The 21,622-nt window shown below is 54.0% G+C and overlaps 1 protein-coding gene across 1 annotated transcript; it reads right to left on the reverse strand.

Moving 5' to 3' along the window:
* Positions 1-878: 878 nt before the first annotated feature.
* Positions 879-18,414, reverse strand: ANKRD24 (ankyrin repeat domain 24). The gene is made up of 20 exons (XM_061149298.1): positions 18,376-18,414; positions 17,260-17,390; positions 17,094-17,182; positions 15,668-15,732; positions 15,077-15,134; positions 12,733-12,803; positions 12,200-12,306; positions 11,836-12,023; positions 11,316-11,344; positions 10,375-10,455; positions 10,134-10,241; positions 9,285-9,329; positions 9,097-9,195; positions 8,194-8,266; positions 7,830-7,948; positions 6,131-7,627; positions 3,640-3,807; positions 1,680-1,805; positions 1,404-1,469; positions 879-1,213 (listed from the first exon to the last, which is right to left on the reverse strand). Exons 1-20 carry the CDS (start codon positions 18,412-18,414, stop codon positions 1,136-1,138), a joined length of 3,237 nt encoding a protein of 1,078 aa, XP_061005281.1. The 3' UTR covers positions 879-1,135.
* Positions 18,415-21,622: the final 3,208 nt, after the last annotated feature.

Below are 21,622 nucleotides of genomic sequence, written 5' to 3' on the forward strand. Positions count from 1 at the left end.
ACCGGCCACCACCAGTTTCGGGTGCGGAAGGCCCCAAAGGTGGGGGCAGAGAGAGGAGGCCACAAAAGGGAGAAGTAGTGACCCCGTGGCCTTTCCCAGCAGAGCCTTCCTTCCGGCTTCAGCGAGGAGGGGGAGCCCCCCAGGGAGGGCGGTGATGACAGGGAGACAACAGAGAGGCAGGATGGGGGGGGCACTGAGCAAGACAGACGGACAGACCCGGGCGATGCTGGATCACTCATCTACCACCGAGATGGGGACCCCTCCCCACGCCAGCTGCACCCCACGCTCCAGGCCACAGAGAGGCAGACACCCAGGTTTTTGGCGGACATCCCCCACTGAGGACATTCGCCGAGGACCTGGGATGCCCAGGGATAGGCAAAATGACTGCTGGATGCTGTGGAACCCCAGGGGACAGGCTGGACACAGGGCCACCTCCCTGCTTGAGCTGGAAAGAGCCAAGAACCCCCAGGGGATTTCAAAAAGTTAGCCCAGGAGCAGGGAGGTGGGGGTGGGACCCTCTGGGGACCCTCCCACCAGGAATGGGTTTCATATGAGAACAGTGAAGTAAGATGTACGACCTCGGAGCCTGTCTTCACTTAACATTTGGATATTTTGTTCACCGTGAACTTTGGGGCACCCATTCTGACTTTCCATAATACTGCAGTAACTAGGGGACTTCCCTGGTGGTCCAGTGGCTAGGGTTCCGAGCGTCCAGTGCCGGAACTGCAGCTACTTGTCAGGGCACAATGTCCACCTTGGGGGCTGAGTCCTGCCTCACTCTCCGCACCCTAATCCCTAATCCCTGCTCTGGGCCACCCCGTCCCCTCCTTGCAGTGGGGCCCAGCAATCAGGCCACACGACATTTTCATCTTCTGCTCTGCTCCGTGAGCTTTTATTCCTGGGGTAGTGTTTGGGACCAGATGTTGGGGAGAGGACTCAGATTCCCCGGTGGCAGGAGCCGGGGTCTAGGGCCGGGGTCTAGACTGCCCAGTGCACGCAGGGACCAGTGGGGCCGGTGGAGGCAGTGAGGACAGTGGGGAAGGGGCCCAGGCTAGTCTCCAAGCGCGGAAGGTCAGTGCATGAGTCCCCAAGCCCCCGTGAGAGGCCTAGGGGGGCAGAGGGCAGTCCTCTGCTCTCAGCGGCCCTGGGCCTGGAGCCTCTGCATCTGCAGAATCTGACTCAGAATTCGCTGCACGTCTTCATCCATCTGACCCTGAGGAGGGGGGAGGGTGGGAGCGGAGGGAGCCTGGGCATTCTCTCCCCTTCCCCACCCAGTTTCTTCATCCCCCTCCCCCCCCCCCCTGCCCGTTGATCCTCTTCCCTCCACCAGCCTCCCATTGTACAGATAGGGAAACTGAGGCCCAGAGAGCAGCAGTGGTGCCCCCAAAACCAGCGAGGCTCACCTGAATGGCGTAGAGGAGGTGGCTCCTGTACAAGGCTACCACTGCACTGTGGTCCCTGGCAGCCTCCTGCGGGTGCAGGGGAGGGGCGCTCAGAAATGCAGGACCCCCTCCAAGCTATGCCAGAAAGCCCCCTTTGCACCCTGGGCCCGTCTTGATGGCATACAACAGCATGGCAGTGCTACTTGCTAAAATACTGAGCTACTTTCCTCCATGTGCACTGCCTGCCTGCCCGTCACCCTCCAGGGACCTTGTGCCCAATGGGCAGGCGAGGCTCACCTCTAGCTGCTCCCGCAGAGCCTTCACCTGGCCACGGAGGGCTTCCACCTCCAAGGAGTCTGGGGCCCCCAGCTGGTCCTTCAGCGCCTCCTTAAGACTGAAGACCTCCTTGGAGAGCTCCGTGATCTGGGGTGAGGATGGGAGAGTCAGCCGGCACCTGAGCCCAGGGTGGGGACCTGGGGACCTCTCCCGGGCAGCAGGAAGAGCCTCGGACTTGGCAGAAATCACCCTGCAGGCTAAGTCCAGCCCATTAGCTAAGAATGGTTTCTACATGTTAAATCATCAGAAGGTGGTCTAGGGGCTAAGAATCTGTGCTCCCAGTGCAGGGAGCCGGGGTTCCATCCCTGGTTGGGGAACTAGATCTGACATGCTGCGACATGCCGCAACCGAAGCTGCACGCTGCTTAGCTGGACGCTGCAAGATCCATGATCCTTGGTGACACAACTAAGCCCAGGCACAGCCAAATAAATAAACGTGCTCAGTCACTCAGTCATGTCCAACTCTTTGTGACCCCATGGACTGTAGCCTAACAGGCTCCTCTGTCCATGGAATTCTCCAGGCAAGAAAACTGGAGTGGGTTGCCATTACCTCCTCCAGATGATCTTCCTGACCCAGGGATTGAGACCGGGTCTCCTGCATTGTAGGCAGATTCTTTACTGTCTGAGCTACCAGGGAAGCCCAATAAATATTAAAAAAAAAAAAAAATCATCAAGGCAGGGGTAGGAAGTCAAAAGAATATTTTCTGACACATGAAAATTACACCAAATTCACAACTCCATGGTCATATGTAAATTTTTATTTATATGTGGCCACGCCCATTCACTGTCAAGTCCATGGCCCCTCTTCAGTGGCAGAGCTGACTACTGTGGCTAGGCAGGGCCAAAATCAGTGACCATCATGCCCTCTGCAGAAAAAGTGCACAGATCTTGGGAGTCTCCAGAAGGTGAAAGTGGAGACAGACAGAACAAGGGAGACAAAAGCTTCTGTCTTGGTGGGGCTGGGTTACTTGGGCCAGGGTTTGGGTCTTTCTCTCCCCTTGCCTAGTGGGAGATCTTGGGAATGTGACCTAACCACTCGAAATCTCGGTTTCCTCATTTGTAAGGTAAGGAGAACCATCGTTCTCACCTTTGTAGGTTGCTGCGACTCTGAACAGAGATTAATTTTAAGCTGGGCCAGCAAACAGCAGACACTCAATGTGTGCTGGGCTTTGTTGTTATTTCCGTGGATCAGAGGTTCTCAGTCGGGGTGATCCTATCTCCAGTGGATGCCAGGCAATATCTGGAGGCATCTGTTTGTCAGGACTGGGGGATCTCCTTGTATCAAGTGGGCAGGGACCAGGGATGCTGCTCCACACCCTATAATACCCAGAATGGTCCCCCATAGAGAATGACCTAGCCCCTGGGACTTCCTTGGTGGTCCAGCAGATAAGTCTCTGAGCTCCCAATGCTGGGGGCCTGGGTTCGATCCCAGGTCAGGGAATTAGATCCCACATTCTGCAACTAAATCCCACATGCAGCAATGAAAATTGAAGATCTTGTATGCAGCAACTAAGGCCTGGTGCAGTCAAGTAAATTTTTAAAAAGAAGAATGGCCTATCCCCAAATGTCACTAGTGCTGAGAGGGAAGGACCCTGCTATAAATAAACCATAATCCTTATCACAACTTTATCTTCAGTTTACAGAGGTAGAAACTGGGGCTCAGAGAGGTCAAGTGACTTGCCCAGGGACACAGCTGATTGTGGCCAGGTGGCTCTGCATGCAAAAGCACCTGGGACTCTCGTCCACTGTCTCGAGATGTGCAGTTTGACTCTGAGCCACTCAGTTCACCTCTGGGAGCCTGTTTGCTCATCTGGAAAACTGGATGATTTCCCAAGACCCATTCAGCGGGGACATTCTTAGATTCCTTCCAACATCTGTCAAGTGGGGGACCTTCCGGCAGAGCACAAGGAAAGGGAACCCACCTTCTTGTCCTTCTCCTTGGCCCTCTCCAGGGCCTCCAGGGCATGGCTCTGGGCCTGGCGTGCCCGCTCGGCCTCAGTTCGTAGCCCCCGCAGCTGCTGCTCAGCCGTGGCCAGCTGGGCTTCCGCCGCATGTCGCTCACTCTTCATGAACAGCGCCTCCCGCTGCACCTGCAGCCCAAGCCCACATGTGACCGTGAGGACATTTGGACCCCAAAGAAGCCTGGACCTACCTTCCAAAATGATCCTACCCTTCCATTGCAATCTTGGGACATTCAAGGCCATTTGATGTCAAGGAGTTTGGTTCAGGGGTCCTGGATTCCTGTAGGCACTAGAAACATTCTGACTCTGCCGAGCTGTGGGTCCTTAGACAAGTGACATGAGCTCTCCATGCCTCAATCTGCTCATGTATAAAAGGAGGATAATAAAAACCCCTATGTCACAGGGTGGTTGTGAGGATAAAATGAGCAAATACATGGAAGACACTTAGAACAGTGGTTGGTACACAGTAAGTGTTTGAATTTGTGATGTTGTTGTTACTGTTATTATTAAAACCATATAATGAATGTTACTGTTACTATTTTTATTACATCATAACTAACATTCTGTTCTCTGCCAGTGGGAAAGTGTGAAAGTGTGTAGATTTCTTACAAAAATGAAGGAAAAACAGAAGAATCTGGATGAAAAGTCAACAAATGTCCAAAAATTGTGACTGCATTTTTTTACAAAAATATCAAGGTTGGAACAGTGTTAGATTTGCAAAAATTGAGCCTGGGTGGATCACTGGCCTTTATAGACATAAAGCTCCAGGGAAAATGGGTAATAATTAGATGCTTCACTTAGTACAGACTGGCTACACATTAACAATTAAAAAACAAAACAGAAAAACTAAGTTCAAGTCAATTTATCCCCAAAATAAGTACTCATGAGAGAAGGTAAAATTTGGAAAATAAGTATGAAGATGGGCATACTTAAAGTTGGATCGTGAATTCTAAGAAATAGATCAAACTTTACTGGTTTAAAACAGCATGTTCTTGGAAATTCCCTGGCAGTCCAGTGGTTAGGACTCTGTGCTTCCAAAGCAGAAAGCCTGGGTTTGATCCTTCATTGGGGAACTAAGATTCCTGCAAGTGGCACAGCCAAAAAAAAAAAGAAAACTAAAAGAGTATATTATTGGAAAAAATAATCCTGGTTGCAATTATTAATCACTTGTACCATCACTGTCCTAAGTATTTTACAGAAATTAAACCATTTAATTTCATGTGAGGACTAAGAATTATTATTAGCCCCATTTCACAGATGAGTAAGCAGACATATGGAGAGAAAAATGCCTCCCTGATGACGATTAATAATTGTGGCTTTTTATTCCCGCATTTGTTTAAAAGAATTGCTATTTTTTTTTAAATTTGGTTTGCGTGTGTGTGTGTGTGTGTGTGTGTGTGTGTGTGTGTGTGTTTAAGGAAAGAGATGGAGTCAAAAGATACACCTTCAGGGCCCAAAAGATAGTCCCTTAGTTTGAAAGAAAATCAGCATAAAAATCTACTGGGTTCAAAATAATTGGATCAAAACTCCTTACACAAAACATCCTCCTATTTTGGGGCTGAAGCATCAAAAATGATCATAAGATAAAATGAAAATCTCAAAAACAGCTGGCTGGGGAAAAAAAAACAAAAAACAGGGTCAGTTTGACCAACAGAGAAAATGAATATAAGAAAAAATATCAGAATAAAAAGCCCAATTCACTGCTTACCAAAAGATGGGTGAATATTAATTCCTACCTCACACCACACCCACAGTTAGAAACATAGCATCAGTGTGATTGGGAAATTAAAATAAAAAGATGCTGGAAGAAAGCACATAAGAACATCTTCACTGGGACGTCCACCGCAGTCCAGTGGTTTAAGAGTCCAACCTTCCACTGCAGGGGGCCTGGGTTCAATCCCTGGCCAGAGAACCAAGATCCCACATGCCCCAGGGTGCAGAAAAACAAACAAATAAAAACCAAAACAAACAAAATGAAACTTCACCATAAACAACAAGGTCCTATCCTATAGCACAGGGAACTATATTCGATAGCCTGTGAGAAACCATAAAAGAAAAGAAAATGAAAAAGAATATACACATGAACAACTAACTGAGTCACTTTGCTGAACAGCAGAAATTAACACAACATTGTAAATCAACTATACTTCAAAAGATGAATTTTTAAAAATATCTTCCCGATTTTGGGATATGCAGAGGTTTAACAGATCTCAAAACCTGCTAACCATTAGGAAAAAAATGGGGAGTCAAAATAGACAAAACGTTTTAAAACAGAAAACACCAGTTGAAACAGTGAGGTCGTCAGAATGGCTGCAGGGTTAAAGGTCCACCAGCATGGTCAAGTTTCTGCTGGACTGAAGCCAGTGGGGTGGAAACCTCGCCTGGCTGTGGGATCCAAACAGACCACCAAGCAGCTGCCCAGTGGGCCCAGTGGAGATTCCCCCACACTCACCTGGAAGACTTCGGCTGTGGTCTTCTCGTGGCGTCGCCCCAGCTCCTCCAGCTGCCCTTGCAACCGGGCCACGTCGGCCTGCAGGGCGCCCACGATGCGCTCGTGCTCCAGGCGGGCCATGCTGCCCGCCCGCTCGCGCTCCAGCTCTGCGCGCAGCCGGGCGGCCTCCTTGCCCGTGGCCACCACCTCCTGCTCCAGGCAGGCGGCCCGGCCCCGCAGCTCCAGAGCCTCTTCCTGCAGCCGGTGGTGCTCGGAGGCCGGCACGGCCGACTGGCGGAGCGCCTCGGAGGCCTCCCGCAGCTCTGCCAGGCCCTGCCGGGCCTCCTCACAGGCCACGGACAGCTCCGCGGCCCGGGCCTCGGCCGCATCCCGCGCCTGGCCCAGCTCGGCGGCCGTGGCCCGCTGCTGCTCCCCGGTGGCCGTGGCCACGACCAGCTGCTCCCGCAGCGCCTCCAGCTCCCGGCTCAGCTCTAGCCGCGCCTCCTCCCGTCGGGCCAGCTCTGCCCGCAGGCCCCGGGCCTCCTCCTCGGCCAGCAGCCGGCCGGCCCGGGCCTCGTCCAGCAGGACCGAGGCTGCCTCTAACTCCCGGAGACGGCAGTCCCGGTCCCGGAGGTCCTCGCGGGCCTGTTCCAGGGCAGCCCGCAGCTGGCCTGTGTCCCCATCTCTGACCCCGCTAGCCCGGCCGCCCTCAGCCTCCCGCACCCGCTCCCGCAGCCGGCCCGCCTCGGCCTCCGCGGCCTCGCACTTGCCGTGGGCCGCCTCCAGCTCGGCGGCCGCCTCCCGCTCCCGCTGCCTGAGCGCCTCCTCCAAGCTGCGGATCCTGGTCTCTAGCTCGGTCTGCAGCTTTTCTGAGGCCTCTGCAGCACCCGGGTGCAGGATGGGGCCTGTGAGGACCCTCGGGGTCATGACCTCCTCTCCCATGGCCTCTGTGCCTGTGAGCTCTTCCACTGCACCTACTCCAGTGGGCTTCATTTCTGTTTTCATACTGGTGGTCTCTGCTCCTATGGCCTTTGGTTCTGGGTTTCCTCCTCCTTCTGGAGTTTTCATTTCTGTAACCTCAGCTCCTGTGGCCTTTGTTTCCAAGGGCTGGGCCCCCACACCCTCTGTTTCCGTGGTCTCCGTGTCCGTGGCCTCGGCCATCGTGGACACGACTTCCAAGCTCTGTGACAGGGCTTCCATGGTTTCTACTCCTGCAGCCTCCTCGTCCGTGGTCTCGACTCCATTCACTCTGGTTTCCGGAGCTGCAGTGCCGTTAAGCGCTATTTCCACCGGCCCATTTCTGGAGGTCTTGGTTCCCAGACCTTTGCCCTCCCTAGAGGCTGCCTCCTCTTCTGCAAGGGCCTCCCGAGCTTTCTGCTGCTCCAGCGCCTGCAGGGCTTTGGCATGCTGCCTGCGGAGCTGGTCAAACTCAGCCTGGAGAGCATTGTAGAGCTCCAGAGGAATGACCTCGGCCAGACCATCTGCCTCCATCTCGTCCTTCTCAAAGTGCTCCAGGATCTGGTGGGGACAGGGGAACCGAGCAAGAGTGGAAGTGGCCGTGATGGGCGTGAGGGGGGCACAGGGCAGCCACGCCACTTTCCCTCTCCACAGACCTAGCCACGTGCCCACCCAAACCCCCGGGAAACAGACCCTTGGGTCCTCAGACTTGCTCCCACCCCTCCCTCCTGGAAACCTTCTCCATCAGCTCTGGTTTCCCCACCTGGACTTTCTCCATCAGCTCCTGGTTCTGTCTGGTGAGCATGGCCACCTGCTCCTGCAGCGAAGCCAAGAGCTCCTGGGCCGACGGGCTTAGCTGCTTGGAGAGCAGCACCTCAGCCCCTGGCAGGGGACACAGACTCAGGCCCCAGAGTTCCAGCCACAAGGAATGGGATTTGGGGGTCTGGAGCTGTGGGTAAGGGCCCTCGGGGCAGGCACACTTCCAGGAATGGAATAAACTGTGAATGTCGGCTAGGCTCCCTCCCAAATTCAACTCTCTCCATGCCTGTGGGTTAAAGCTGTGACTCCTGGGGCCCCAGACATGGTCAGGGGTGGGGGGGGCAGGGGGAAGGCAGGTGCGGTCTCACCTGGGAATTCGGGTAGCTCACCCTCCTCATCCTGCAGGGTGGCCACATCATAGCTGGTGTTCTCCCGCTCATTCTGTCGGGGCGGGGGGGGAACCAGGGTTCGGCTCGAGGTCCTGCCCTCCCTCCAGCCCCCATGTCTCCCTCGTGTGTGTGATCATAACCCCAATAGCGAAGGTTGTATATGCTGTCTGGTATGTGGGACCAAGGGAGGGATGGCTGTGCGTCCTTGAAATGGTGTGTCTAGGATTCTGTGTGGGGCCCCATATACCTGCCTGGGTGCGAGTCGCTGCAACAGTGGCTCTGGGTTTGTAGGTCTGCAGCGAGCATGTATGTGCACACGTGTGTGCCCCTGCGGGGCGTGCACAGTGGCCCCGGCCTCTCCTGTGTGAGCGCCTGTGAGTGTGTGTGATTTTGCACTTGTAGTCTGTGGTGTGTGACTGTTTTGTGTTTGTGTATGTGTGTGTATGATTGTGTACCTGTATCTGTTTTCTTTATTTATTTTGAGAGATATTTGTGTGAATACATGAATTTGTGAATGTGTTGCCTAGGTACGTGATTGAATGAGAAATATCTGTTGTGTGTGAGATGACATATCCACAGATGTGTTTGTTATGTGTTTGTCTGTTGCATGTGTAAGACCACATATACATAAATGTTGTTGTCTATCTCTGCATGTACATGAGTATGGGTGATTGCAGGTTTCCAAAAGTGTTCATTATGTGTGCGTGTGTTTGTTATCTATATGTGATTATGTTTGTATGTTTGTCTGTTCTGTGTTTGCATGTGTGTGAGACTATCTGTATTAGTGTGGTTATCGGGCAGCTGCAGCAGAAGAAATACCCCACCCCCTGGCGGCCCCACCCCTAAAAGCCCCACTCCTGCCTTGTTCCCCACTGGGCCCACCTCCAGAAGGGAGAGCCTACTCTGCAAACTCTCCACCTCTCGGCCCAGGCTCTCCTTCTCCTCCTGCTTCTCGGCCAGAAGCTGCTGTAGCTCTTGGACCTGCAGGGAGGGAGTGGGGGGTCTCAGTGGGCCTCCAGGAGAAAACACCAGACAGCTGGGGGTCCACTTCCTCCCACCTTCCACCCTACCTGTCTCTCCAGGCTGTGGAGGGAACTGGCCTCTGCCTCTGGCAGCTGACAGAAGAAGTGGGGACTGGGCTTAGATCTGGGCTGGGGGGCCTCCCCGGCCCACCTCCTGCTCAACGACCCTCCATCCCCACCACACATGTTCTCTTGCCTATTTTGTGCCAGATCCCCTTTGGAGCCACTAATTCATTCATTCATGCATGCATTCATTTATTATCATTATTTCTGGTTGTGTAGTGTGGCATTTGGGATCTTAGTTCCCCAACCAGGGATCAAATCCATGCTCCCTGCAGTGGAAGCACAGAGCCTTAACCACTGGACCACCAGGGAACTTCTGTCTTATTCATTTATTGATTCACTCACTCACTCAGATATTCATTCATCCAATAAATACTTATTAGGCAGTTACGGTAAGTGAGGCACCATCAACCAAGCCTGCCCTTGTGGGTTCACAGGCAAATGAGTGAATATGAATAAAATATATAGTATACCTAATAGCAGTAAGTGCTTTGAATAAAAACAAAGGGGACTGAAAAGTGAATGGGGATGTTACAATTTTAAATAAGTTGGGTAGGGGAGGTGTGTTTGAGCAAAGACCTGTAGGAGGGGCAAGAAGGAGTCATAGGGACAGCTGGGAGAAGGTGTTCCCAGCAGAGGGCACAGTCTGTGCAAAGGCCCTGGGGCAGGACCAGGCTTGGTATGTTGGAGGGAGAGCCAGGAGGCCTGTGTGGCTGGAGCAGAGTGAGCGGGTGGGGAGAAAGGGAGGAGGGGGAAGGCAGGGAGGGGAGTATCCCCCTAGAATGGCACCCACCCCAGGCTTAGCCCCAGGCCCATGTCTCTGCTACCCCCCACCTCCTGCTTTCTTCGTTCCTGGTGCTGCTCTAGGCCCCGGATCTTCTGTAGCAGACGGCCCCTCTCCTGTCGCAGCCGCACGATCTCCTCGTAGGCATCTTGGTCATCCTGTGCCCCCCACCCCACCACCTTTACATGAGGCCCAAGGACTGTGTCCTCCCATACCTGAGCCAGAACTTTCTCCCCGTGCTACCTAGAGGCAACCCCCCCAACTCTTCCCCAAGGCCAGGGCATCTCTCACCGGCATTGGGATATTGGTGGGGGGTTGAGGTGCCTTCCGCTTCTTGGGGGCCCCTTGCTTGTCATGGCTGGACACAGAATTCTGGGGGTAGGGGTAGATGGGGGATGTGGGCGACATGCCAGCCTCCCACCCAGATAAACCAACACAGCCAGCCCACTGTCTGTCACCAGCCCCAACTCTGCCCTCACTTCCTGGGTGATCTTGAGTGAATCTCTGCCTCTCTCTGGCCCTCACTTATCCCAGCATAAAAAGGAATAAAACCACATCCCCTGAGAGTTCCAGATCTTATGCTTTACCCTCTGTCCCTTTCTGCACCCTGGTACTTTCCCCAGCTAGACCCTACTGTTTACAATCCTTTCCCTGTGGAGCTGACAAGCTGTAGGATTGAGACGAAGAGGCCAGACTTGCCTCCTTCCCTGACCACACCAGCCCTTATCAGTCTCGTTCCCTCTGCCATCCCACCCCAGCCCCGTGATTTGGTCCCAGGCCCCCAGTGTTCTCAGCGTCCTGGTGGTTATGCTATGGACGCCGCTGCCAAGTACCCTAAAGGTGTGTGCTAAGTCTCTTCAGTCGAGTACGATTCTTTGCAACCCTACGGACAGCAACCTGCCAGGCTCCTCTGTCCCTGGGATTTCTCCAGGCAAGAGTACTGGCGTGGGTTGCCATGGCGTCCTCCAGAGGAATCTTCCCAACCCAGGGATCAAACCCACTTCTCTTACATCTCCTGCATTGGCAGGCAGGTTCTTTAACACTAGTGCCACCTGGAAAGTCCACCCTAAAGGTAGCACTCTTCCAAACAGGTCCTTCGAGGTATTAACCCCAAGTCAAGGGTCCATCTCTTCCTTTTCTTCTCAGGGAGCTTGGGTCAAGGGGAAAGGTAGTGTGTGCATGGGGGTGCAGGGGTGGCGGTGGGGACTCACTCACTGCTTAGGGATCCATACCTGAGATGATGCCTCGCCTGAATCATCCTCTGCGAGAGCAGGGGAGAGAGGGAAGCAGGATCAGGCACTGTGTTAGGGATTCCCTTCCTAGCCCTAGGAAGGGCATTTGTTAGCCCAGGGAACTTGAGGGATCTCCCAATCCCCCCCAGAATCGGGACTTTTAAGGTAGGAACTAACCATTTTGACAGAATGCTCATAGGAGGGGCCTTGCAACTCTCAAAAAGAGAGAACAGTAGCGTCTCCAGAATGGGGTGACTGGGAGGGCCAATTCTTAGGGAAGGCAAAGATCCAAGAATAAGATGCCCCAGAAACACAGAGTTGACCCCTAGACTACTCTAAAAGCTCTGGGGCTCCTTGAAACTACCCCGAGCAGTGTGAGGCAAGCAACAAAACCTCTTATAATATGAACAGGGATACCTTGAAACTATCCACAGGAGGAAGGGAGAGAAAGGGGTGGCAAGAAACTACCTAGTGGACGGAAGAGGGTGCTTGAAATTGTTAAGAGGTGGGGTTTGCATACCGCTGGGTGGTGAGGGGCGCTGGGCTGCCTCCTGGAGGAGGTGCAGGATGAGCTTGTCCCCTGCCAGGGTGCCGTAGTGAGCAGCATTCTGGCCCAGCGCATCTGTGATGCCCGGCTGGGCGCCGCCCTGCAGCAGCACCTCCACTGTTTCGGGGCTGGCTCCCTCACAGGCCAGCATCAGGGCCGTCCTACCAGAAGAGGAGGCTGCTGAGGGGCGAGGATATTTTCAAACCTCCACACCCTCCTCAACAACCAGGCTAGGTTGAGAGAGGAAGACACACTAGATCTCACACCCAGAGAGGTTAAGAGACTTGCCCAAGGTCACACAGCACACAGTGAACTGGCTGGGAGGGGAGAGGCTCACCTGCCCTGAAGGTCCTGGTCATTTGCAGCAGCCCCCTGCTGCAGGAGGAGGCGGCACAGATCTGTGTGACACATCTGAGCTGCAATGATGAGGGGTGTTGTACCCAGCTGAGGGGGGCGGTGGGGAGAGGATGAGACAAGGACAAGATATGAGAGACTGACTCTGGGAGGTTGGGAAGCCTGTGATGGGCCCCCTAAGTTCACTCCAAATCTTCACACTTTTCAAAGGGTGCCTGGGATACCTCAAATGCACTGTCTTTCCTCAAAGACTCCAGTACTTTGGCCACCTGATGCAAAGAGCCGATTCATTGGAAAACACCCTGATGCTGGGAAAGATTGAGGGCAGGAGGAATAGGGGGCGGCAGGGGATGAGATGGTTGGATGGCATCACCCACTTAATGAACATGAGTTTGAGCAAGCTCCAGGACATAGTGAAGGACAGGGAAGCCTGGTGGGCTGCAGTCCATGGGGTCGCAAAAAGTCAGACATGACTGAGCAACTGAATAACAATAACAAAAGATTTCAGGGACTCACCCGATCTCGGGGATTCAGATGGGCCTTGAAGGAGCAGAGTATTTCTGAGCAGGAGATGCAGCCGCCAGCAGCTGGAAAAAGAGAGAAGGGAAGGGTAGGTAGGTAGGGCGGGGCTTTGATATTTTCTGGGGGCCTTCTGCTTGAGGGTGATTCTTTTTTTTTTTTTTTTTTTTGCTGTGCTGGGTCTTCATTGCTGAGCACAGGCAGCAGCTGTGGTGCATGGACTTAGTTGCCACTCGGCATGTGGAATCTTTCTGGACCAGGGATTGAACCTGTGTCCCCTGCATTGGGAGGGAGATTCTTAACCACTGGACCCCCAGGTAAGTCCCTGGGTGTCATTTTTATCCTTTATTTCATGAGAAACTCTAACCTCCCCTAGAAGACCAGTAGCAAAGATATGACTTAAATTTTACAGATGAGAAAACTGAGCCCCACAGGTCCATGGTCACTCAGGGGGTTAGAAACAGCCAGAATGAGGACCCGGGTCTTCTAACTCCCAATCCAAAGCTCTTCCCTCATCTTTCCACTGTGGGTCTCTCTTCCATGTGTGCATGCTCAGCTGCTTTAGTATCCGACTCTTTGCAACCTTATGGACTGTAGCCCACCAGACTCCTCTGTCCATGGGGTTCTCCAGGCAAGAATACTGGAGTGGGTTGCCATGCCCTCCTTCAGGGGATCTTCCTGACCCAGGGACTGAGCCTGTGCCTTTTATGTCTCCTGCAGTGCAGGTGGATTTTTTACCGCTGAGCCACCAGGAAAGCCTGTGGCTCCTTCTTAGGGTGGAATTTTTCACTGATTTTCAAGTATTTATCCCTTTTTTGTTCAACCAGCATTAACTGTGTACTGACTATATACCAAACCTTCATACAAAGAGTGTTAGTGGTTTTTTTTTTTTTTTGGCCACTTCACGTGGCATATGGGACCTTAATCCCCTGAACAGGGATCGAACTCACATCCCCTGAAGTGGAAGCTTGGAACCCTAACCACTGGACTGCCAGGGAATTCCCCAAAGAGTGTTAATGTTTACTAGAGAGATCAGACCTCTGCTGAGGTTCAGCAGGCTTATTGGGGTTTGATCTGAGTTCTGAGTTTTGATGGTGAAAGGGGTAAGGTAGAGGTCACTGCATGGACATGGACCCTGAGGCAGGGAGGAGCTTGGGAGGATTTGGTTGACAAAGAAGCAGGACAGGGTGTGCATGCCCAGAGCCTCAGAGAGGGAAGAGAAGGCTTTATGCAAGGAAGTGCTGCTGGAAATCATCAAACTTTTGGACTTTCGGGGTGGTTCAGTGGTTAAAACCCCGTGCTTGCAGGGTGGTTCAGTGGTTAAAACCCCGTGCTTGCACTGCAGGGGGCCCAAGTTCGATTCCTGGTCAGGGAACTAAGCTCCCACATGCCTCATCATGGCCATAAAGGTAAGATAAGAAAAAAAAAAAAGCTACAAAAAATAAGTAAACTCTATGTTATTATCTGCTGTGTGCCCAAGGGCCTATGGGGTTTTGTTTGCTGCTGTAATTTCATTGTTTAGAACAAAGCCTGGCACACAGCAGACACTTGACAAATATTTATTGAATGAAAAAAACCAAGAAGCTTCCATAAAGTGAGCAAAGGCTTTGCTACCACCAGGTGGCAGCGTACTTTAACTGCAGGGAATGTTTCAACTAAATAAAACTCCAAAGCAAATGTATTTCATGTTTTCACCTGAGAGTTATCAAGTGAAAGACATTCCCAAATATCATGGGCCTGGTGTATAGACACTGGGCTGGGCTCTGGCTCAAGGGGTTTGGGTATCTTCCCCTCTCTTGGAAAAGTTTGGATTTGATGATTATGAAGGCTGCCAAGACCTTCGGCCTTCCTGAGGTTCCCTAGGAGTTCCTTGAAGCAATAACCCTCCGATCATCCTCACCCAGGCCTGGCGTACAGTAGGCTGTGCTTTGGGGTCAGGCAGCCTGGATCCTCCCCACTTCCTTGTTTACAGGACTCAATTCCCTTGTCTGTCCAATGGTGCTCCACTGGCTAAGAATTTGCCTTCCAATGCAAGGGACTTGGGTTCGATCCCTGGTCGGGGAACTAAGACCCTACCTGCTGCGGAGCAACGAAGGCTGAGTACTGCAACTACTGAACCTGTGAGCCACCACTAGAGAAGCCTGTGCACAACAAAGAATGATGCAATGAAGACACACTACAGCCAAAAAAAGAAAGAAAGAAATGATAATGCAGAGCAAGGGGCTCTGTGAGGAAGGAGGTGGAGTATGTCCCAGGCACGTCACCAGAACCCCAGGTAGAATAATCCCCAAGCTCAGCCTCTGGGGGCCATGGTGGCCAGGGGAGGCTAGGCTGTACCCACCTGCATGATGCAGGGCAGTCCACCCACTGCTGTCCACTGTATCCACCGCGCAGGATGCCTGGGGGGAGGGATGGGTCATTGGAGGTGGAGCCATCCTTGTTTGTTGCCTAATTTCTCTAGGAACTGCCCTTCCTTGGGCTCTGCTGTATCTCAGGCTCCTTGGCCCTTCCCCACTCCCACCCACCCACCTGCTCTGTGGAACCCACTCCTCATGGGCCCCCATCTTGACTCCTTTGAAAGTTGGTGAGAAGGAGGGATTAGCTGGGAGCCCAGGGGTGGCTGGGGGTCTGGGGTGTAGGTGGGAGCCCTGAAAGTGGCTATGGCTAAGACAGCATCCAGAGTTTAGGGAGAAGGCGGGGCTCAGGCGACATCCGATATTCAGAGTATTTCTTGGATGTGGGACATAGCTGGACACTCGGAGAGTCTCATTGTCCAGGGAGTAGCTAGGACTCAGGAGTAAAAGGGGCCAAGGAATACCTAGGATTTGGGGTGTATCTGGGGCTTCCATGAATTCCTGGAACTCATCAGGAGTAGTCAGGGCAGGGGAGTATCAGGGGGTTGGGAAGTGTTGGAGACAGGAAAGGAAATGACCTGCAGTAGTTGCTTCAAGCACTGTGGGTGCCCGTACTTAGCAGCCAGGTGGAGGGCGTTGTAACCTAAAAGGGAAAATGAATATTCTAGAATGTACTAGAGCTTCAGATACTCAGGGAGCTTCTGCTGCCCCCCAAACCTGTGTCAATAATTGTCATGACTCTGTCTAGCTAATCCTCAAACCCAGGTATTCTCAAAACCCTGCTACTCCCAGGGGCAGAGACTCTCCAAGCCCCAGCTGGTCTGCGTCTCAGACAGTCTCATCCTAGCTACACTCCACATCTTTCCATTCCTCAAGCACTACTGTCCTCAGCTTCTCTGCATGTCCTCAGCTGCTCCCTCTGTTCCCAGCTGCTCCCCAGGTCCCCAGCTACTTCCCAATATCCCCACCTACTCCTCGGGTCTCCAGCTGCTCCCCAGGTCCCCAGCTACTCCCCAATATCCCCACCTAGTCCTCGGGTCTCCAGCTGCTCCCCAGGTCCCCAGCTACTCCCCAATATCCCCACCTAGTCCTCGGGTCTCCAGCTGCTCCCCAGGTCCCCAGCTACTCCCCAATATCCCCACCTACTCCTCGGGTCTCCAGCTGCTCCGCAGCTACTTTATGTGCTGTGCTTACTTGCTCAGTCGGGTCCAACTCTTTTCAACCCCAGGGACTGTAGCCTGCCAGGCTCCTCTGCCCATGGGGATTCTCCAAGCAAGAATACTGGAATGGGTTGCCATGCCCTCCTCCAGGAGATCTTCCCAACCCAGGGATCAAACCTAGGTCTCCCACATTGCAGGCAGGTTATTCACCGTCTGAGCCACCAGGGAAGCCCAAGAATACTGGATTGGGTAGCCTATCCCTTCTCCAGGGGATCTTCCCAACCCAGGAATTGAACTGGGTCTTCTGCATTGCAGGTGGATTCATTACCAGCTGAGCTACCAGGGAAGCCCTAGCTATTCTATAAGCTCAACTGTATCAAAGTGCTAGCTATGCCCCTATCTTTGATACTCTGTAAATCCCCAAATTCTGGCTCCTATGCCTGGCTATGCCTCATGCCTCATTACTCCCTGAGCTCCTGCTACCTCTAAACCCCAGCTACTCCATGAACCTCAAATACTCCCCCCAAAAAACTACACTAGTTATTCTCACGCCCTCAGATGCTCCTCAAGCTCCGACACTCTTCTGTTTCTACTGCTTCCTCTGACTCAACCACTACCTGAGTCCCAGCTCCCCGATCCACAAGTTGACTCAGTCTGTCTACTGCCAACCACAGTCTCCATCCTTGGGTACCACAGCCTGACATGCTTCTGTCCCCAGGGGCACAGAAGGGAACCCCCCCTTTTCAGCAGGACACTGAGGCCATGAAGCAGGGTGTGACTGGGCCCTCAGGCTGGGCACCTGGTCAGAGTTCCTCCTCCCTCCCCCAGGGCCAGAGGGTAGTACCTGCCCCGTCCGTGCTCATGGCGTTGGCGCCGTGTGCCAGCATCACCTCAAGACAGCTGGCTGCACCCCTCATGGCTGCCAAGTGGAATCTGGAGGCCAGAGGTCAGGGGTCAACTGCAGGGTGGCCACCCCTCAGCCCTCACACCCCCAGAACATGGACACTCACGCGGACTTGCCCTCGGGGTCCAGCTTGGTGGGCACGAGCCCCTTGCGGGTGATGAGGGAGGCCACCCGCGTGGGATCATTGTTCTCCACCGCCTGCAGCAGCCGCTCGTCACTTTTGCCCCAGTCCTGGCTCTGCGGGGCACACCCAGAGGAACGTGGGACTGGTGGCCACTGTCCCTCCCCGCTCCCCCGGCAGGGGCTCTGGGCTCTCGCCGCCGGTCCTGGGCACTTGCCTGGCGCCTGCCTCTGGCTGCTGCCGGCTTCGGGATGGGGCAGGGGCCGCAGGGCGGGCAGGAGCCGAGGTCAGTGGGGCTGAGCCGCAGCTGCCGGGGGAAGTGGTCCTGGGTGGGGGCCTGAGACAGCATAACTCCAGCCTGGGTCCTCAGCACCTGCCCCCTCAGCTGTCCTCCACCACTGCCAGCAACCATACCATCAAACCATCCCCAGCTCAGCTCCCAGCATCTTTCCAAGAAGCTGTCCCCCAAACCTAGGTTTCCAGCCATCTCTTAGTGAAACCCGCCTTTCTAATATCACCTCACCATGTCTTCCTGAACTGCCCTCCAAAGTCTTCCCAAAGGAACCACTAAAGGTCCCTTAAATGTCCCTCACACTGTCCTCTGCCAGCTACCCTTCTTCTGCCCCTGAGACGCCAAGATTGTCCTGCAAATGTCCTAAATGCTTCTCTAAATATCTTCCCCAAATTCATCCCTCCAATGACCCTGTCAAATGTCCCCAAAATGTCCTCCCCCCAAAATCTTTCAGACGTTCTCCAAAATTGTTCTCCAAATGTCAATATCTTTCCCCCTCAAAAAGGTCAAAGTATCACTCAAATTGTCCCCCTAGATGATCCCATCCAAAACTGTCCGCCTAACTGCCCTCTAAATTCCTCTAAGTGTCCCCATCTGTCCTCAAAATCGTCTCCCCATATGTGCCATCCATCCTCCCATCTCTGTTTCCCCTCCTTCCTCTGTCCTCCCAGCTTCGCCCTCTCGGGTCCGGTCTGCGGGTGGAGGGTCTAGGCTCTGAGCGGTCAGGGGGCGGGGCGGGGCGGGGCGGGGCGGGGAGGGGAGGAAGGGCCCGCGCCAGCCCCCTCCCGCGCCCCCTCCCCCGGCCCTACCGCGAAGGAGGCGGCGGCGCACAGACACAGCTGCTTCATGGCGTCCAGGGCGCCGGGCGGCCGGGCGGCCGGGCTCCGGGAGGTGACCCGGTCGGAGGGGCCAGAGGGGCCGGAGGTAGGGGCCCGCGAAGCCGGAGCTCGGCCGCCCGGCCCGCGCGGTCCAGCCAAACCAGACGCTGCCCCTCCCCCGCGCCCCGCCTGCCGCCCCCCTCCCGGCCCCTCCCCTACGGTTGGGGGGGGAGCGCCAGGGAGTGGGGATGGGCTCTGGGGGAGGGGCACCGCCGAGGCCAGACCTGAACTTCTCGCCACCAGGAGGCCGAGGCAAAGGGGGCCAGGCTCCCAGCATCTCCAGGGACCCGACTGCATCCGTGTCCGCCTCCTTTGAGCTGGCCGGGGAATGGGGGATGCGGGGGTCTCAGGTGACTCTCGGCCTGGTCCCATTGCTGCTGGGCCATCCGGACTCTCACTCATTCACTCACTCACTCACTCATTCATTCATCCGCCAGTGGGGCTGTTCTGCAGTCTTGACAAACCTGAATTTGAATCCAGGACACCACCTCCCCCCGCAGCGACACCCTCCACACACTCGCATTTACCACCTACAAGATGGGCCAAGATACTTACCTGCTTTGGACTTCACTTTCCTCATCCAGGAAATGGGTTTCCTTTTAAACAGTACCTACTGCCGAGGGTTACTGGGAGGACTAAATAAGATGCTATATATCAGAGGTCCCCAGCCCCCCAGCCATGGACCAGTATCCGTTGGTGGCCTGTTAGGAACCAGGCCGCATAGCAGGAGGTGAGCGGTGGGCAAACAAGAGAAGCTTCATTGATGTTTACTGCCTGAACCCCGCCTCTTGTCAGATCTGCAGGGGCATCAGATTCTGCGGAACTTGAACCCTAACCCTAAAAGTTAAGGCAGAATATCCTGAGATTGCCACAAAATAGAAATAAACTGCAAAATAAATGTAATGCACTTAAATCATCCTGAAACTATCCCCACCCCCACACCCCGGGCTCATGGAAATATTGTCTTCCCCAGGACTGGCTTCTGGTGCCAAAAAGGTTGGGGACCGCTGCAACACTGGCACCAAGCAAGTGTGCTACAAACAGAGATTGATTCATCACAGAGAGATGCAGTTGGACTGTCTGCATATCTAATCCTGCATCCTGGGACTCAGGACATAGTAGGTGCTCAGTTAAACCACTGAAAGACAGCGAGGACACCAGCTTTAGCTCTAACTCCAAGGAAATGGGAGGGTCTGTGTTCCCCTCATTCTGTTCTCAGATTGAGAGCCCCTTGAGAGCAGAGTCCCATTGAGGCCTCCCTGGCAAAGGGCCTTGGATCCCAGGGTGGGGTGAGGCAGTTGGTGGATGTTTGTACAGTGAAGGCATGACTCATAGGCCAATTGCATTCATTCCGTCCACACGTCCTGGAGGGTGCCTGGCACAACCCTGCATGTTGGGACTCAGTGGTGGCAAAGACAGTTGTCCTTGTTGTCACTGAGGTCCCTGGGGAGACAGACACACCCACGGATTTATGAACCAAAGTCATCAGGGCTGTTAAAGGGGAAGCTCAGGTGAGCTGGAAGCTCAGAGAGGACTCTTGAAACTATCTTGGAAGTCAGGGAAATCCTTCAAGAGAGGACATCTGAGTTGAAACTTGAAGAATGGACAGCACTGGGGAGCAGCAGGAACAAGATCATGTTAAGGAGAAATCATGAAATAAATTGTGCTCCTGGACCAGTGTGGTAACTCTGCCCTAGTCCAGGACCTGGGGCGTTGGTCGGGGGCATACTGAAGGGCAGGGCAGAGGGGAAGAGATGTTGTATAAGAGCTGGAGTTAGGGGGAAACAAGGCGTGTGGGATGTCAGGAGAGCCACAACAGTTCCAAAAGGCAGGACAGTCCACTGTGTTGTGAATGAAAATTTGAGAAAGGGCCAGGAGAAGGTGGGAGGTTGGGATTACAGGGGAGAGAAGGGATGTGCAGAGAGACAAGCTCTCAGGAGCCCGAATTTTTAACCTTAATTTTTATTTTTGACTGCACCACGAGGCATGTGGGTTCTTAGTTCCTCCACCAGGGATCAAACCTATGCACTCTGCCTTGGGAGTGTGGAGTCTTAACCTCTGGGCCACCAGGGAAGTCCCAGAAACCCAAACTTAAGAGCAATAGCTGCTGACAGACATTGGGGCTTTGTACACAGCTGGGCCATTGTGTACCTGCTGTGTGACCTGAGACTAGCCACTCTCCCTCTCTGGGCCTCAATTCTTCCACTGTTAAATGGAATAGATAATGGAATGGATAGCATAAAGCTGGGTTCCTCCACCTGGAGGCAATGCTCACATTTGGGGTCTGGTCATTCCCTGGGGTGGGGCCATCCTGGACTCTGTGAGGCTGTTGAACAGCATCCTTGGTCCAGGAGCAGCCCCCCTCCCCACTGCCCACTGTGTGACAACCATGTCAGAGGCATCACCCAGTGTCCCTGGGGGCAGGATCACTGCTGTTGTCTGTGATTATTCTCAGACATCTTTGGGCAGGTGGAGGGAGAGGTGGGGACAGGTAAATGGAGAGTTTGCTGATAAGCAGTTGAGGAGTTGGAGGGAAGGTGTTGAGGCCTCCTCTCTCCTCTTACACTTGGGTAGGGGGGTGACTCTTAGGCTCGTCCAGAGAGGAGACTGAAATGGATCTCCCAGCTCAGGCCTCGGATTTCCAACTGCCCTTGGTCTGTCCTTCTGGATGCCAGACCCGATCAGAAGCCCCTCCCCTGCAGTGTGCCAAGGGTACCACCATCCCACCTGACTCCTCTCTCTCACCCCACACCCAACCCAGCAGCCAAACTGCATCCAAGGACCCCTTCTCACACACAGTCAGTCCCATCACAGCTCCACCGTGGGGTCGCCTCCACCCGGGCCTCCCTGCTTCTATTCCCCTCCCTGGCCCACCAGCTGCCTGAACCTACATCAGAGCATCTCTCTCTCCTGCACATAAGCCTCCAGCGACCGCACTTGGCATCAGACGCTAACTGCTCACAGAGCCCAGGCGGTTCCATGGCAAGGGGTCCACCCACTGAGGTCTCCCACCCTACCCCACTCCCACCTGGTTTTGTCCAGGCCAAGAGCTGAGAACGGGTTTTACACTTATAAGTGGTTAGGGGGGAAAAATCAAAAGAAGAGTTATTATATTTTGCAACACATGAAAATTATATGAGGGGACTTCCTGGCAGTCCAGTGGTTAAGACTCTGTGCT

The sequence above is a fragment of the Dama dama genome, chromosome 9 (genome assembly GCF_033118175.1).
Source record: "Dama dama isolate Ldn47 chromosome 9, ASM3311817v1, whole genome shotgun sequence".
Lineage (NCBI taxonomy): Eukaryota > Metazoa > Chordata > Mammalia > Artiodactyla > Cervidae > Dama > Dama dama.

What these genes read in the sequence shown, in the direction of transcription:
- ANKRD24 (XM_061149298.1), bottom strand. Translation starts at nt 18,414, where the DNA reads ATGAAGCAGCTGTGTCTGTGCGCCGCCGCCTCCTTCGCG. An exon ending in GACTGCCCTGCATCATGCAG is followed by an intron (nt 12,804 to 15,076) that starts GTGGGTACAGCC and finishes CTCTTTTTCCAG; the next exon opens with CTGCTGGCGGCTGCATCTCC. An exon ending in ACCTCCTCTACGCCATTCAG is followed by an intron (nt 1,214 to 1,403) that starts GTGAGCCTCGCT and finishes CCCCCTCCTCAG; the next exon opens with GGTCAGATGGATGAAGACGT.